Genomic DNA, 16,678 nt, shown 5'->3' on the forward strand with positions numbered 1-16,678 from the left:
GATAAGTAGCCTACTACCTGCACCAAACAATAGTACCTGTTTGGCCAAAGATGCAAGTCCTAAGAAAGTCATGATTTTATCATGAAACAGGTTAGAATTTAGATTCCACAGATTTTGTGTTGGCTCTCCTCCCTGCCCATACCTGATTAGTGAGCCTGTTAATTTGATTTGTTTTCATTAGCTTTTGGCTAAGGTTGGAGTGATTTCGCCATATGTCATCTGGGTAGAGCCCCCTCGCCTCTCCCTCATTTCGTAGCATAAAAAGGCCTGTGTCCAATGACTCTTCACTCACTCTTCTCTACTCAGACCAGACAGCAACTTCCGCCACCATGACCTCCTTCTCCAGCAACAGCTTCATGTCCTCTGCATCTATGGGCTCCTTTCGCCACATGTCCATGTCTAGTGGAGGTAGACACATCAGCGCCATGAGGGGCGGCAGCGTGTACGGGGGTGCCGGTGGGTCCGGGGTGCGCATCTCCAGTGCCTCCAGCACCTTCTCTGCTGGCAGTGAGTCTGGTGGCAGCTCCAACCTAGCCGACGCTGTCTACCTGAACGGAAATAAGAAGGCCACCATGCAGAATCTGAATGATCGCCTAGCCTCCTACCTGGACAAGGTCCGCTCCCTAGAGAAGGCCAACGCTGATCTGGAGGTGAAGATCCACCAGTCCATGGAGAAAAAAGCCACACCTGAGACTCATGACTGCACTGCCTTCAAAGTCGTCATCAGCAAACTCCAAAACCAGGTAAGGCCCCCAAACAATCCTCTGCTAAACAGGTAGCTTCTATTGAACAGAGTCAGACTGTTGTGAAAGGAATGGTAGAGGGAATGTGGAAGAGGATTAGAAAATGGGGCTTTAGTGTCAGTATAATGGTGTGAGTGTCGTCATGCCCTCTGCGCTCCCTTTAGATACAAAATAATAAGCATTAAGAAAAGACTGTTGCTTGGATACATCCATTTTTTTTTAATCAATTTGAATAGTGTTCATTGACATCAATGGATAAACTTAAAGCCATTTTATGCACAAAATGAAGCACAATGTTTATATACTTCCAACTCTGTTGGATTAGACCCCTCAGTAAGATAAAAGCTGAGTGGGTAATTTTGCATCAACTGTTTTTTCTGTTTCCACTCACTCTTTGAGCCTCATCTAAACCACAGGAGGTTGGTGGCACCTTAATTGGGAAGAACTCATGTTACTGGAGTGGAATGGTGTCGAATACATCAAACCCAAGGTTTCCAATGCCATTATTATGATCCTCCAGCCTCCTGTGATCCAAACTGAGTTTCCCTGAGGCCTATAGACTTATATTAAAAAGGGTTTATTTGGTAAGGGATACTTTTTTTTCTTCATTTTTGGACATAAAATACTTAAATCTCTAGGAATTCACCTACATTTTTTTATTTAGGAAAGATATTCCCAAGTATTTCCACTCATAAACAGAGTACAGTATGTGATCATGTACCAATGTAATCAAGGTTTGAAATGGTTATGTTTTTGTCATATACAATATCTGTTCTGGCTTCTTGTGTCAATTTGCAGAGTATAAATGATTTATAATTATGTTCCAGCCCTCTGACCATCCGCTCAAGAAAAAAATTGGCCATGCCTTAGGGGGTAACATATGCTTGGTTCTCATTCTGTATTGTTAAACTTTTGAAAATTATCCAAATTACGCCAGGCACTGTAAAACAAGAGTGAAGACAGGCTACCTGAGCCTGTTTCATGTCAAATTGAACGTGTTCTCTCTTCTTGCATCCCATGCAACCCATATTAGCAGATTTCAGAATAGTTTCTGTTTATTTTACAGTAGGTTTGTGTAAATCTCTGTACAGTTGTGACCCAGATTACATTTCTTGCCAATTATCCTCTACATTTATCCCAACATTTGTGATTGGCATTGTACCCGTCTTCTTTCTATACCATTGTGACAGTGACATTCCTCTGGAATGTCACTGTAAAACACCGTATTATATTTCAGATCTTTGATGCCACTCATATGAATGGAGGATTCTACCTGGCTATTAACAATGCTAAGTTGGCAGCAGATGACTTTCAAGTCAAGTGAGTGTGAGAATGACTGTGGTATAGCTGTAAAATACATCAGCAACTATCCATTAATGCAACCTCTATGAAAATGGGGAAAAGGTGTGGTACATGAAGTATAGTACAGATGTTGCCAAACAAAAGGCAACCTGTTGGTGTTTTGATGTTACACAGGTATGAGAATGAGCTGGCTATGACGCAATGTGTGGAGGCTGATATTGCTGGGCTGAGGCGGGTGAGGGACGAGCTGACCATTGGAGGATCCAACCTGGAGATGGCGGTTGAGGAGCTGAAGGAGGAGTTGGTCCACCTCAAGAAGAACCACAAGGAGGTGTGCCTGAATGATTGTACTAAGTACCAAGTCATCAAAGCTTCTAAGCTGGGGAGGGGAGGTTGATGCTTAGTCTTCTGTTATTTCTTCTTCAGGAGGTCAAGGCCCTTCGGGCGCAGGTGGTTAATCAGACGGTCAACGTGGAGGTTGATGCTGCCCCACAGGAAGACCTCACCAAAGTCATGGCTGAGATCCGTGAGCACTACGATGCTGTTGCTGCCAAGAACCAAAAAGAACTGGAGAGCTGGTTCAATGCAAAGGTACAATACCAGATCTTTTATTTTTGACCAATGATATGATACATTTTTTAACTAATTGTTTTCAAATTTTTCTTCAGTGAGTTTGATAGCTTACTATGCCCTTTGTCCTTTACAGACAGAAGAAATCCAGAAAACTGTCGCCTGCAGCACAGAGACCGTCCAATCATCCCAATCTAAAATCACTGAAGTTAAACGCATAATGCAAAGTCTAGAAATCAAATTCCAATCTGAACTCAGCATGGTGAGATGAACTACAAACACCAAGTTGAATTTTTATTTTTTAGGTTTATTAACAACCAATCTTCTACAGTATGTCACAGCACCTATTCATTTCTCTTTTCCCTATTCTTGTTTAATAGAAAGCATCCCTGGAGGGCACCCTGGCTGACACACAGAACCGCTATGCCAATATGCTATTGAGTTATCAGATGCAGGTGACCAGCTTAGAGGGCCATCTTGGTCAGATACGTGGTGACTTGGAGCGCCAGGGACAGGAATATCAGATTCTGCTGGACATCAAGACCAGGCTGGAGATGGAGATCACTGAGTACAGGAGACTGCTGGACGGAGAAATGACAAGCAGGTGAGCCTGTGCTTCTACACCTTATCCCGCACAAATCTTCCAAAGTATTACATTCAATTGAAGTAAAGATTGTATGGCAAAAACAATTGAGCCAAAGTAAGTGTACCTGACAATGCTGTCTCTGACCTTGCAGTGTCTCGACAGCCACCAAAACACACAAGGTGGTGACTATCATCATGGAAAGTGTTGACGGCAAGGTGATCAGTGAGACCAAGACCAAGTGAGACATCTTAAAACGGGGAATTCACAGAACAGAACACGATCCCGCTGATTCCTACTGTCAACCTTTTTCAGAAGCTGTGATTCAATTGGGTTGTGTAAACTTGTATCTTGGGATTTATGTACTTCCTCTGATACCTTCAGAGAGATTTGTCAATAAAACTAAGCCCTAAAACTTTTGTTTCATTTTTGTTTTGATTTGACGGAATCATTTTATGAAATTAAAGCTATCGACAACATAGTTGAAGCAATCTCTATTGACAAATTGTTATTTTTATACAGTATAGCATACTCTGTAGAGTTAGGCTATGCCAAACAGATGAGCCTAGATCCTAACATGATATGCACTCACATAATTAATCATGTCGATTTCACTGAAAAATGGCAAAGGTCTACACCAGAGGAGGCTGGTGGGATGACCTATAGGAGGATGGGTTCATTGTAATGGCTGGAATGGAATAAACAGAACAGTATTAAACACATCAAATTCATAGAAACCACATGTTTGACTCCATTCCATTTATTCCATTCCAGCCATTACAATGAGCCTGTCCTTCTAATGCTCCTTTCACCAGCATTCTCTGGCCCAACATTGCATTTTTTTTAAACTGCTATTTTTTTGCTCCCTATTGTATGTGGTGTCATACTGTTTAATCAGAGGCAATGCTACCCTCTTCTGCCATGACATAGTAATGCAGTTCCATCACTTCTATGGCAGAGGGCTTCAAATAGAAAAGCCATCTGCCTCGTAGGATATGAATGTGATTCAGTTTTATTTTTCTGGCATGGACAGTGTAACTTGGAGCAAAACATTTTGTTGGGTTGAAAGTAGCCCAACAGTTCAAATCCAAGGCCGGGCGCTGGAATAAACTGAATAAACCCAGCAACTGGAGGGCTGCTGGGTTCATATCCTAACAATAATCCTCTACCGTACCTTAACCCCACAACATGCTCGCCATCCAGGGGTGCTGCACTGCAGCTTGACCCTGTGCTCCTCTCAACTGTGTGTCTGTATGATGTGTGTGGAGGGTTGAGAAATGCAGAGAGCAGAATTCAAATTCCTGTTGTTTGCTGTGACTACGGACAATGAAGTTGTGTTGTATTATTTTAGGCCTTTCTAGCCTACTGAGTTGAAGAGCTTTACTGCTCTGGTCTGGTAAACTTCAAGAGATTCTGAAACTCTGTGAAACTGTGACAGTCACCTTTAGAGTAACTGTCCAGTGTTTCCAGATTTCTATGAAATATAATATAATTCATTAGTGAAATAGTTTTCTTTCCAATTTTTTAAATTAAGTATATTAAAAAGCATATTTTCTGTGTTGGAAGGGTGTGGGCGTACCCCAACAAAAGAATGGTGTGGGCGTATACCGGTCATTAAAAATAGTCATGCGAGTAGACTGCTGATTGGCCAGCTACTCTATGAGGAAATAGCAAGCATTTTTTAAATGTCTGTTTGAGATGAATGTTTGAGGTGGATTTCTTTATATTTACTTGAATGTGCGATCTAGGCTCCAGGGGAGGCCACTGACAGAAACAATCATCTGTGGTATATAACAAATTACCAAAGTAAGGAGGTCTCTAATTACAACAATGTGAAGAATATCAATGGCTATCTAGTAAAACTTGAAGCCTGTATTTGTGTTGGCTTACCACAGACACATTTGGTGCATGCATTCAACTATAAATGGATGAGCAGGGCTATAAGCCTGCTGTAGGTTTGTTGGCCTACAGCAAGCTAGCTAGCTAGCTAGCTAGCCCCTTTCCAATGCTCAGTCAAAGAGATTGAACAATTATTTGAGTTCACTCAGTTTGATGGCTTTACTTTTAGAAAAAATGACATTGAGTTTGTATTCTTATGTTTGCTCTACGTCACACATATTTTCTCCTCAAGTATGGGTCTCACTTAGCTTATTAAGCTAACATTACAAAGCTAGCCAGCTTGATTCAACAAAGCTTAATGGCTTAATTTATTAAATGTTTTTCAGAACAAGATGACGGTAGCTTGTATGAAAGGACCATAAAACATGGCAAAGCAAGTAATATGACTACAGTTAACTACCTATCTACCTAAATTAGCTAACTTTAGCTTTCACTAAACTGCCATTTTTAGCATGGTGCCCTTCAACTGTCATGATGTTTGAATTGAACCACAAAAATTGTTGCACTCGCAGTGGCCACAGATTCAAGTAAGCCCATTAGAGTTTGACTTGTCGGCTAACTCCAGGTTGGGCCCTGGCCCCTGGGATAAAGGGATAGTTTACCCAAAATACAAAATTGCATATTGGTTTCTTTACTCTGTAAGCAGTCTATGGACAAGGTATGACAACAATCCATGCTTTGGTTTACAGTGCCTTGCAAAAGTATACCACCCTTGGCATTTTTCCTATTTTGTTGCATTACAACCTGTAATTTAAATGGATTTTTATTTCGATTTCATGTAATGGACATACACAAAGTGAAATGAAAAAAATATCTGTCACATGATCTCAGTATATATACACCTGTTCTGAAAGGCCCCAGAGTCTGCAACACCGCTAAGCAAAGGGCACCCCCAAGCAAGCGGCACCATGAAGACCAAGGAGCTCTCCAAACAGGTCAGGGACAAAGTTGTGGAGAAATACAGATCAGGGTTGGGTTATAAAAACATATCCGAAACTTTGAACATCCCACGGAGCACCATTAAATCCATTATTAAAAAATGGAAAGAATATGTTACCACAACAAACCTTCCAAGAGAGGGCCGCCCACCAAAACTCACGAACCAGGCAAGGAGGGCATTAATCAGAGAGGCAACAGAGAGGCAACAAAGAGACCAAAGATAACCCTGAAGGAGCTGCAAAGTTCCACAGCGGAGATTGGAGTATCTGTCCATAGGACCACTTTAAGCTGTACACTCCACAGAGCTGGGTTTTACAGATTAGTGGCCAGAAAAAAAGTCATTGCTCAAAGAAGAAAATAAGCAAACACGTTTGGTATTTGCCAAAAGGCATGTGGGAGACTCCCCAAACATATGGAAGAAGGTACTCTGGTCAGGTGAGACTAAAATTGAGTTTTTTGGCCATCAAGGAAAACGCTATGTCTGGTGCAAACCCAGCGCTTCTCATCACTCCGAGAACACTTCCCCACAGTGAAGCATTGGTGGTGGCAGCATTATGCTGTGGATATGTTTTTCATCGGCAGGGACTGGGAAACTGGTCAGAATTGAAGGGGTGATGGATGGCGCTAAATACAGGGAAATTCTTGAGGGAAACCTGTTTCAGTCTTCCAGAGATTTGAGATTGGGACGGAGGTTCACCTTCCAGCAGGACAATGACCCTAAGCATACTGCTAAAGCAGCGCTTGAGTGGTTTAAGGGGAAACATTTAAATGTATTGGAATGGCCTAGTCAAAGCCCGGATCTCAATCCAATTGAGATTCTGTGGTATGACCAAAAGATTGCTGTACACCAGCGGAACCCTTCCAACTTGAAGGAGCTGGAGCAGTTTTGCCTTGAAGAATGGGCAAAAATCACAGTGGCTAGATGTGCCAAGCTTATAGAGACATGCCCCAAGAGACTTTCAGCTGTAATTGCTGCAAAAGGTGGCTCTACAAAGTATTGACTTTGGGGGGGGGGGGGGGGGGTGAATTATGCACGCTCAAGTTCTGTTTTGTTTTGTCTAATTTCTTGTTTGTTTCACAATAAAAAATGTTTTGCATCTTCAAAGTGGTAGGCATGTTGTGTAAATAAAATGATACAAACCCCCCCAAAATCTATTATAATTCCAGGGTTGTAAGGCAACAAAATAGGAAAAATGCCAAAGGGGGTGAATACTTTCGCAAGCCACTGCAATTTCCCTGGCACCGTTTCCAAATGCTAACATTTTAGCATTTGTGTCAATAATCCCATTCAAGTTATGGTACTGATATGAGCATTTTTCACACATCAAATCATCTATAAATGACCTTTTTGAGCTCCACAATCAAATGTAGATACTTTTGGATCTACAGAGAAATGGTTAATGGGTATTAGGTTACTGACATACTCTTTATTTGGATATTGAATACATTGAGATAAAATATTAGGCTAATCACCATTTAAGGATTTGCAGATAGTCAAAATTATATAGATTGCAATAATAAAAAAGCTACATGTATGTTTCAAAAATTACTGCTTTTTCGACACATTTTGTTTCCAAATGTTGTCAGGTTGATGTCATTGAACTCGGCAGGGCACTGAGATACCATATGTTAGTGTTCTGGTGTACAATCATTTTCTCTGTTGGAGGTTGTAAAACTTAGTTACGAAAGTGTAGAAACTGGTTTGTCACCTCTGTCAACATGATTGCTCATGAATAGGGATGTTTTCTCTGCAGCATCATTAGTATAATACACTGTTACGAGTTGAGAGGTTGGTATATTTTGAATTAGACAGGTCATGCTTGTGTTGCTTTTCTTCAGGCATAGCCTGTACAACAGGTACAGTATATCCTACTCTGATGAATGATACAAAAGCTCTAAAAAGGTTGTGTGATGTTTTTGGCTTCAAGTTAGCGTCACCCTCTTTTTCATTGGAACAAACCCATGAAGTTTCACTTGTTGGTGGAAAACTATGATTTTATCAGATATGGTTCTTGTGTAGTTTAGGTATTGCATATGGTAGAAACAATCTTACTTAACTTGAGCATTTCAATTAAAAGGGCAGAGTTCTCACGCGACTCCAGAAATGTAAGGAAATGTGCTTAAAAAATATTATATTTGGCCAACCTTACAAAACCGTTCTAAACATAATAATATATATTTTTTTAAATCACAGTAAACTTTAATAAGGACTTGCTGTAATGTAACGTATACGTAGGGAGTCAGGAAGCAGGAGCAGAAGGTGAGTTTAATAATGAAATGATACAAAAGAACAAACATGAGAAGCGTACTGAATGTGAGAGAAAACAATACTGCCTAATGGGGCAGCAGGGTAGCCTAGTGGTTAGAATGTTGGACTAGGAACCGGAAGGTTGCAAGTTCAAACCCCTGAGCTTGTCGTACAAATCTGTCCAATCTGTCGTTCTGCCCCTGAACAGGCAGTTAACCCACTGTTCCTAGGCCGTCATGGTAAATAAGAATTTGTTCTTAACTGACTTGCCTAGTTAAATAAAGGTCAAATAAAAAGGGAGAGTAATCAGGGTGGTGATGAAGTCCAGGTGTGCTTAATGGGGAGCAGATGTGCACAATGGTTGCCAGTTTTGTGCAATGATGGTTGCCAGGACCATTGGTTAGTGAACTGGCAACATCAAGTGAGGGAGGGAGCAGGAGTAGGCGTGACAGTACCACCCCCGATGCATGTCTCCAGCCATAGGAAAAAGCCGGCCACGAGGAGTGGGCCGGTCCGGACGGCTGAGATGGAAATCCCGGATGATGTTGGGGTCCAGGATTTTTGCCACCGGTACCCAAGAGCACTCCTCAGGACCCAGTCCACCAGATACTGGAGCCGACCCCCACGACGTTGGGAGTCAAAATGATAAGTTACCTCATTGACCCTCCGGAGGACCTTGAAGGGCCCCACAAACCGGGGGCTCAGCTTCCGGCAGGGCAGGTGGAGTGGAAGGTTCGTGGTGGAGAGCCAGAAGCGAGCACAAGGATGGAACACGTTAGCCTCGCTGCGGTGGTGGTCCGCCTGATCCTTCTGACGGTAGACGGCACGCTGGAGCCTCACGAGGGCGGGGTTCCACACCTCCTCTGTGTGCCAGAATCACTCATCCACTGCAGGGGCCTTGGTCTGAGTCCATGGAGCCAGGGCCGGCTGATATTCCAGGACACACTGGAAGGGAGTCAGCCCAGTGGAGGAGTGGCAAGGTGAGCGGGTTCTAGAGCGGGAGAGCGGGTTCCCTCTCTAGAGCCTGGCAGATGTCCACATCTACGTCCCAAAACACTGGGCCAACAATACAGGAGGATTGATGGGCAGGAGGAGACTCACAGGGCCCTCCATCAACGTGGAATCACAGGGTGGGGGAAGTAGGTCCTCCAGAATTCTGGTCACCAGGTGGTGATTCTCATCTTTGACGAGAAGATGGTGGGGTTATGGAGTTGGAGCCACGGGAGGCCAAGGATGACTTTGTCTACGGGTGCAGTGATGATGAGGAAGGAAAGGCTTTCCTGGTGCTTGGGTCCCACGGTGAGGGTGAGTGGTGCTGTGATGTGCGTGATTGTGCCGGATCCCAATAGTCGCATATCCAGGGCTTGGACAGGAAAAAGAGAGGAGTGCAAGTAAGAAGTTAAGTTCAGGGAGGAGGCAAGGTTGCCACAGTCCAAAATATTAGGACGTACTCCACAGCGGTCTGGGCATCCTGTGTGGAAAAGTCCCTCACCTTCCTCTCTGCCCTTTGGAGGATGGTTTAAGACCGCCCTGAACAGAGCCATGAATCTCTCATAGGAACCCAGATCCTCTCTCCCAGATGGCTATAACCCACTATAACGCCCTTCCGTTCAGCAGGGAAATGACCGTGGCAACTATGGACCTCTTGCTGGTGGGGGCTCCCATCTGATAGGCGAAATAGAGGGAGCATTAGAGTAGGAAGCCACGGCATTTCGATGGAGTCGGAATCTCTGACCTGGCCGGACTGCTGGGTAGGCTGTGGGACTGGGTCACTGTGACGACCCGTAGTAGGAGGTCCTCCGTCAGAGGTATGGAGAACCTCACTAGTGGTGTCGAGGCAGTGGAGAACGCAGAGGACCTCCTTCATGGTCGTACCCAGTAGAACAGGTGTAGAAGGGGAGTTTAATAATGAAATTATGAAAGAATAAACATGAGAGAAAAAATACTACCTGATGATTCAGGATTACTGAGGGCTATATGAAGGGAGCGAAATCAGGGTGGTGATGAAGTCCAGGTGTGCTTAATGATGGGGAGCAGGTGTCTGCAATGATAGTTGCAAGGTGTGCGCAATTTGGGTTGCCAGGACCAGTGGTTAATAGACCGGTGACGTTGCGCGCCGGAAAGAGGGAGCAGGAGTAGGCGAGACATGTAAGAAGAAGCAGTATGACTTGGCAGGGCCGTGTTTCGGAGGACGAGTGGTTCTCGACCTTTTCCTCTCCCGAGCCCGTACGGGAGTTGCAGCAATGGAACAAGACTGTAACTACCAATTGAATATCACAAAACAGTTTTTACATTTAAAAAAAAATATATATATATATACAGTGCCTTGCGAAAGTATTCGGCCCCCTTGAACTTTGCGACCTTTTGCCACATTTCAGGCTTCAAACATAAAGATATAAAACTGTATTTTTTTGTGAAGAATCAACAACAAGTGGGACACAATCATGAAGTGGAACGACATTTATTGGATATTTCAAACTTCTTTAACAAATCAAAAACTGAAAAATTGGGCGTGCAAAATTATTCAGCCCCCTTAAGTTAATACTTTGTAGCGCCACCTTTTTCTGCGATTACAGCTGTAAGTCGCTTGGGGTATGTCTCTATCAGTTTTGCACATCGAGAGACTGAAATTTTTTCCCATTCCTCCTTGCAAAACAGCTCGAGCTCAGTGAGGTTGGATGGAGAGCATTTGTGAACAGCAGTTTTCAGTTCTTTCCACAGATTCTCGATTGGATTCAGGTCTGGACTTTGACTTGGCCATTCTAACACCTGGATATGTTTATTTTTGAACCATTCCATTGTAGATTTTGCTTTATGTTTTGGATCATTGTCTTGTTGGAAGACAAATCTCCGTCCCAGTCTCAGGTCTTTTGCAGACTCCATCAGGTTTTCTTCCAGAATGGTCCTGTATTTGGCTCCATCCATCTTCCCATCAATTTTAACCATCTTCCCTGTCCCTGCTGAAGAAAAGCAGGCCCAAACCATGATGCTGCCACCACCATGTTTGACAGTGGGGATGGTGTGTTCAGCTGTGTTGCTTTTACGCCAAACATAACGTTTTGCATTGTTGCCAAAAAGTTCAATTTTGGTTTCATCTGACCAGAGCACCTTCTTCCACATGTTTGGTGTGTCTCCCAGGTGGCTTGTGGCAAACTTTAAACAACACTTTTTATGGATATCTTTAAGAAATGGCTTTCTTCTTGCCACTCTTCCATAAAGGCCAGATTTGTGCAATATACGACTGATTGTTGTCCTATGGACAGAGTCTCCCACCTCAGCTGTAGATCTCTGCAGTTCATCCAGAGTGATCATGGGCTTCTTGGCTGCATCTCTGATCAGTCTTCTCCTTGTATGAGCTGAAAGTTTAGAGGGACGGCCAGGTCTTGGTAGATTTGCAGTGGTCTGATACTCCTTCCATTTCAATATTATCGCTTGCACAGTGCTCCTTGGGATGTTTAAAGCTTGGGAAATCTTTTTGTATCCAAATCCGGCTTTAAACTTCTTCACAACAGTATCTCGGACCTGCCTGGTGTGTTCCTTGTTCTTCATGATGCTCTCTGCGCTTTTAACGGACCTCTGAGACTATCACAGTGCAGGTGCATTTATACGGAGACTTGATTACACACAGGTGGATTGTATTTATCATCATTAGTCATTTAGGTCAACATTGGATCATTCAGAGATCCTCACTGAACTTCTGGAGAGAGTTTGCTACACTGAAAGTAAAGGGCTGAATAATTGTGCACGCCCAATTTTTCAGTTTTTGATTTCGTTCCACTTCATGATTGTGTCCCACTTGTTGTTGATTCTTCACAAAAAAATACAGTTTTATATCTTTATGTTTGAAGCCTGAAATGTGGCAAAAGGTCGCAAAGTTCAAGGGGGCCGAATACTTTCGCAAGGCACTGTATATATATATAAGTGGTTTTGAAATCTGTCTACTTTACACTCCTTTACAGTGTAAAGCAATGTTAAACAAGTCAACCAATTCCGTACTCTACTCTAGAATCTTCACATAAACTTTGATTTTGTCATGTTCAGTACAATAGATGTGATTTGGAAATAATACATGATTGATTGTTAATGTAGGTGGAGTTCTCACATACAGTAACTGTGTCATCCTTGTCTCACCCTAGTATTAGTCTAAAGATCAAGTTAGGCCTCAAGGCTGTCAGGTCATCCTAACTACCAGTTCTACAGTTAGGGATTACTTTCAAATGTCATCTGTTTCTCAACAGTCAAAAATTGTAATTCTATGACTTTGCATTGGTGACATTCAATGGAAAGAACTGCCTAAAATAAACAATTGCTTTTGTAGGCTCAACAGGTTTGAATCCTAACAACTTTGGCATGCCTGGCGTGCCCTTTTAAAGTATGTAATTACTGTATTGAGTTCAAGTGTCGTCTGTGTCCTCCTCTCCTCTCACAGCATAAAAGGAGCTTAGACCCACTGCTCTGCACTCACTTCTCTCCAGCCAGAGCAGTAAGACATCAGCAGACTCCATCAACATGTCCTTCTCCAGCAGCAGCTTCAGATCCTCCTCAAGCAGATCCATGAAGGGCTCATCTATGGGTTCCTCGCGTATGTCCATGTCTGGTGGTGGTGGCGGCATGTCCATGTCCATGTCTGGTGGAGGCAGCCGCATCAGTGGCATTAGGGCCGGCAGCGTGTATGGGGGTGCAGGTGGCTCTGGGGTGCGCATCTCCAGTGCCAGAGCCTCCAGGTCCTTCTCTGCTGGTGGTGGCAGTTTCGGTGGTGGTGCTGGTTTCGGTGGAGGCTCCAGCTTCAGTATGTCTGGTGGAGGAAGTGACAGCCATGTCATCGGCAACGAGAAGTTCTGCATGCAGAACCTGAACGACCGTCTGGCCACCTACCTGGCGAAAGTTCACACCTTGGAGAAGGCCAACGCTGAGCTGGAGCTGAAGATCCGCCAGTTCCTCGAGGCCAAGGCCTCCCCCAGTGCTCACGACTATGGTTCATCCCATGTCATCATCAGAGACCTCCAATCCAAGGTAAGCTTTTGTATGCCAGTACTGTTACACTTTTATTTCATGCCACATATTGAAAAACAGGCACTATGCATTTTATTTAGAATTTAAAACAAAAACAAAAGTATCCATTTTATTTTCAGATGCAGGAAGCCATCCGTGTGAATGGTGCTGTCCATCTAAGCATTGACAATGCCAGGCTTGCCACTGAAGACTTCAGAATGAAGTGAGTTCACTCACCAAATTGGCAAATCTTTTGTCCACTCACTCAGACAAATATTGTCTCAATACCAGAATACCAGTATTGACTCAATACCAGAAAAGTGACCGACTGATTCCGGTCTAGTGTACAAATAAAAATATTGATGCCGTCTGTCATGTAAAAAAGCTCACACCGTGAAATAGCTCAGGTTCAATGATTACAGAGCAAGTTGAGACACACTGGTACACTGTAAATCATTGTATGTTTTATTATGTAGGTATGAGACCGAGCTGTCCATGCGTCAGTCAGTGGAAGCAGACATCGCTGGGCTGAGGTGTGTTCTGGAAGAGCTGAATATGTCCAAGAAGGACCTGAGCATGCAGATTGAGGGGCTGAGAGAGGAGTTGGTCTACCTCAAGAGAAACCACGAGGAGGTCGGGTTCTGATTCCCATACTAGCCTATATATAGTGTCGGGTCTTAAAATAACAGATCCAGCCAGGCATTACTGTACAACATTTTTGTGAGCAAGTAATACATCATAATCTATGTATTTAAATCCAGAAACATTTGAACAAATCTAGAACCACTTTCTGAACCATGATGATGACCTACAGACCTAAATCTGTTTCATTGTCCTTCTTCAGGAGCTGTTGTCCATGCGTGCCCAGATGAGCGGCCAGGTCCATGTGGAGGTTGACGCTGCACCACAGGAAGACCTCAGCAAAGTCATGGCTGAGATTCGCGAACACTATGAGGGTGTCGCTGCCAAGAACAACAGAGAACTGGAGGGCTGGTTCCACGCCAAGGTAATACTTTTTGTCATTATAAAAATGAATCCATAATTTAGGTCCATGATGTCAAATGTCCCATCAATTGAATTGTTCATGTAAAAACATTATTTTGGATGGTGTTTCCCACAGACCGAGGCGCTGAACAAGGAGGTCGCAATCAGCACAGAAGTTATCCAAACGTCCAGATCTGAAATCTCAGAAGTCAAACGCACACTGCAGAGTCTTGAAATCGAACTGCAATCACAAATAAGCATGGTAAGACTGTTCAAGAATGTTTCAATGTTTGCCACCCATCAATGAATTTGCACAACTACTTCCTGATGTTTTGTTTAACTCTTGATTTCTCTCCAATAGAAATCATCCATGGAAAATACCCTCGCAGAGACAAAGAACCGTTTCTCCATGCAGCTGTCGGGTTATCAGATGCAGGTGACAAGCTTGGAGGAACAGTTGGTAAATCTCAGGGCTGACTTGCAACGCCAGGGCCAGGAATACAAGATGTTGCTGGACATCAAGACCAGGCTGGAGATGGAAATCGCTGAGTACAGGAGACTGCTGGACGGAGAGGCCAGAAGGTGAGCCAAACAAGCCTATTCTATTAGTCCATCAAATGTTATTCTTAGGCTATCAAGGGTGTTTTGATTCTAAACTTTGAGCAAGTTCTAGGCTAGACTCACTTACTTTCTTAGAAGCAAAACAGTGGCCCCACCAGTTTGTACACTACCAGTAGAATCATGTCAAAACCTTGCAAGGTAAGACCTTGCCATATTGTGTTGGGTACAGTCGATTATGTGCTCATTGGTGTTTTCTGTTTGGTCCACAGTGTCTCCTCCTCCTCCTCCTCTACCAGCACCAGGAAGGTCATCACAGTGGTAGAAGAGGTGGTGGATGGGAAAGTGGTCTCCTCCACCCAATCCTCAGCTTCTTCCTATGCACGCCGCTGATGCAGTACATGAGTGTACTGAGGGAAATACAACAACTGATTATCTAACTCACTAAACATCCAGTGCATATCTGGAAGGCAACAGCAATAAAATAATACATCTGAAATCCTTTGTTTGTTCAATTACTTTGTCTTCATAACAGGCTAAAATTATACTATTGTTTTTTCACAAATGTCTGCTTTGGTTTCATGAATGATTTCATTTGTGCCTATTTAATTCAACTTCATGAAATAGTTTCAGTTGTGAGTGGTAAGGTGTAACTTGGTGTTAGCCTGATTACTAAGTACAAGTGTCACCTAGTGTTGGGTTTAGGGGTGCAAGTAGATGTTAAGCAAACCTACATATACAGTGGGGCAAAAAAAGTATTTAGTCAGCCACCAATTGTGCAAGTTCTCCCACTTAAAAAGATGAGAGGCCTGTAATTTTCATCAAAGGTACACTTCAACTATGACAGACAAAATGAGAATCAGAAAATAACATTGTAGGATTTTTCTATGTTTATATCTTTATGTTTGAAGCCTGAAATGTGGCAAAAAGTCGCAAAGTTCAAGGGGGCCGTATACTTTCGCAAGGCACTGTATATATTTACACACACCTACATACACACACACACACACAGGGGCAAAAAAGTATTTAGTCAGCCACCAATTGTGCAAGTTCTTCCACTTAAAAAGATGAGAGAGGCCATCATAGGTACACTTCAACTATGACAGACAAAATGAGAAAAAAAATCCAGAAAATCACATTGTAGGATTTTTATGAATTTATTTGCAAATTATGGTGGAAAATAAGTATTTGGTCACCTACAAACAAGCAAGATTTCTGGCTCTCACAGACCTGTAACTTCTTTAAGAGGCTCCTCTGTCCTCCACTCGTTACCTGTATTAATGGCACCTGTTTGAACTTGTTATCAGTATAAAAGACACCTGTCCACAACCTCAAACAGTCACACTCCAAACTCCACTATGGCCAAGACCAAAGAGCTGTCAAAGGACACCAGAAACAAAATTGTAGACCTGCACCAGGCTGGGAAGACTGAATCTGCAATAGGTAAGCCGCTTGGTTTGAAGAAATCAACTGTGGGAGCAATTATTAGGAAATGGAAGACATACAAGACCACTTATAATCTCCCTCAATCTGGGGCTCCACGCAAGATCTCACCCCGTGGGGTCAAAATGATCACAAGAACATCATACTGCTTAGGAAGGAGAGGCGTTATGTCTCCTAGAGATGAACATACTTTGGTGCGAAAAGTGCAATTAATCCCAGAACAACAGCAAAGGACCTTGTGAAGATGCTAGAGGAAACAGGTACAAAAGTATCTATATCCACAGTAAAATGAGTCCTATATCAACATAACCTGAAAGGCTGCTCAGCAAGGAAGAAGTCACTGCTCCAAAACTGCCATGAAAAAGCCAGACTACGGTTTGCAACTGCACATGGGGACAAAGAGCGTACTTTTTGGAG

General features: G+C 43.2%; 2 protein-coding genes across 2 annotated transcripts; both read left to right on the forward strand.

Moving 5' to 3' along the window:
- Window positions 1-329: 329 nt before the first annotated feature.
- LOC139421112 (keratin, type I cytoskeletal 50 kDa-like) lies at window positions 330-3,460 on the forward strand. The gene is made up of 7 exons (XM_071171660.1): window positions 330-743; window positions 1,981-2,063; window positions 2,220-2,376; window positions 2,472-2,636; window positions 2,752-2,877; window positions 2,996-3,219; window positions 3,353-3,460. The coding sequence occupies exons 1-7, from the start codon at window positions 330-332 to the stop codon at window positions 3,441-3,443; spliced, it is 1,260 nt and encodes a 419-aa protein (XP_071027761.1). The 3' UTR covers window positions 3,444-3,460.
- Window positions 3,461-12,726: 9,266 nt separating this feature from the next.
- LOC139421111 (keratin, type I cytoskeletal 13-like) lies at window positions 12,727-15,292 on the forward strand. Its single transcript, XM_071171659.1, has 7 exons — window positions 12,727-13,297; window positions 13,417-13,499; window positions 13,753-13,909; window positions 14,121-14,282; window positions 14,397-14,522; window positions 14,622-14,842; window positions 15,091-15,292. Exons 1-7 carry the CDS (start codon window positions 12,794-12,796, stop codon window positions 15,209-15,211), a joined length of 1,374 nt encoding a protein of 457 aa, XP_071027760.1. The 5' UTR covers window positions 12,727-12,793; the 3' UTR covers window positions 15,212-15,292.
- The last annotated feature ends 1,386 nt before the right edge of the window (window positions 15,293-16,678 follow it).

Source organism: Oncorhynchus clarkii, chromosome 12, assembly GCF_045791955.1.
Source record: "Oncorhynchus clarkii lewisi isolate Uvic-CL-2024 chromosome 12, UVic_Ocla_1.0, whole genome shotgun sequence".
In the NCBI taxonomy this organism is placed as follows: Eukaryota; Metazoa; Chordata; class Actinopteri; order Salmoniformes; family Salmonidae; genus Oncorhynchus; species Oncorhynchus clarkii.

Bases quoted from the DNA above. Each gene is read 5' to 3' on its own strand.
- LOC139421112 (XM_071171660.1), top strand. From the start codon at position 330: ATGACCTCCTTCTCCAGCAACAGCTTCATGTCCTCTGCATCTATGGGC. The intron at 2,064-2,219 runs GTGAGTGTGAGA...GATGTTACACAG, and splicing joins GCAGATGACTTTCAAGTCAA to GTATGAGAATGAGCTGGCTA. The intron at 2,878-2,995 runs GTGAGATGAACT...CTTGTTTAATAG, and splicing joins TCCAATCTGAACTCAGCATG to AAAGCATCCCTGGAGGGCAC.
- LOC139421111 (XM_071171659.1), top strand. From the start codon at position 12,794: ATGTCCTTCTCCAGCAGCAGCTTCAGATCCTCCTCAAGCAGATCCATG. The intron at 14,283-14,396 runs GTAATACTTTTT...TGTTTCCCACAG, and splicing joins AGGGCTGGTTCCACGCCAAG to ACCGAGGCGCTGAACAAGGA. The intron at 14,843-15,090 runs GTGAGCCAAACA...TTTGGTCCACAG, and splicing joins CTGGACGGAGAGGCCAGAAG to TGTCTCCTCCTCCTCCTCCT.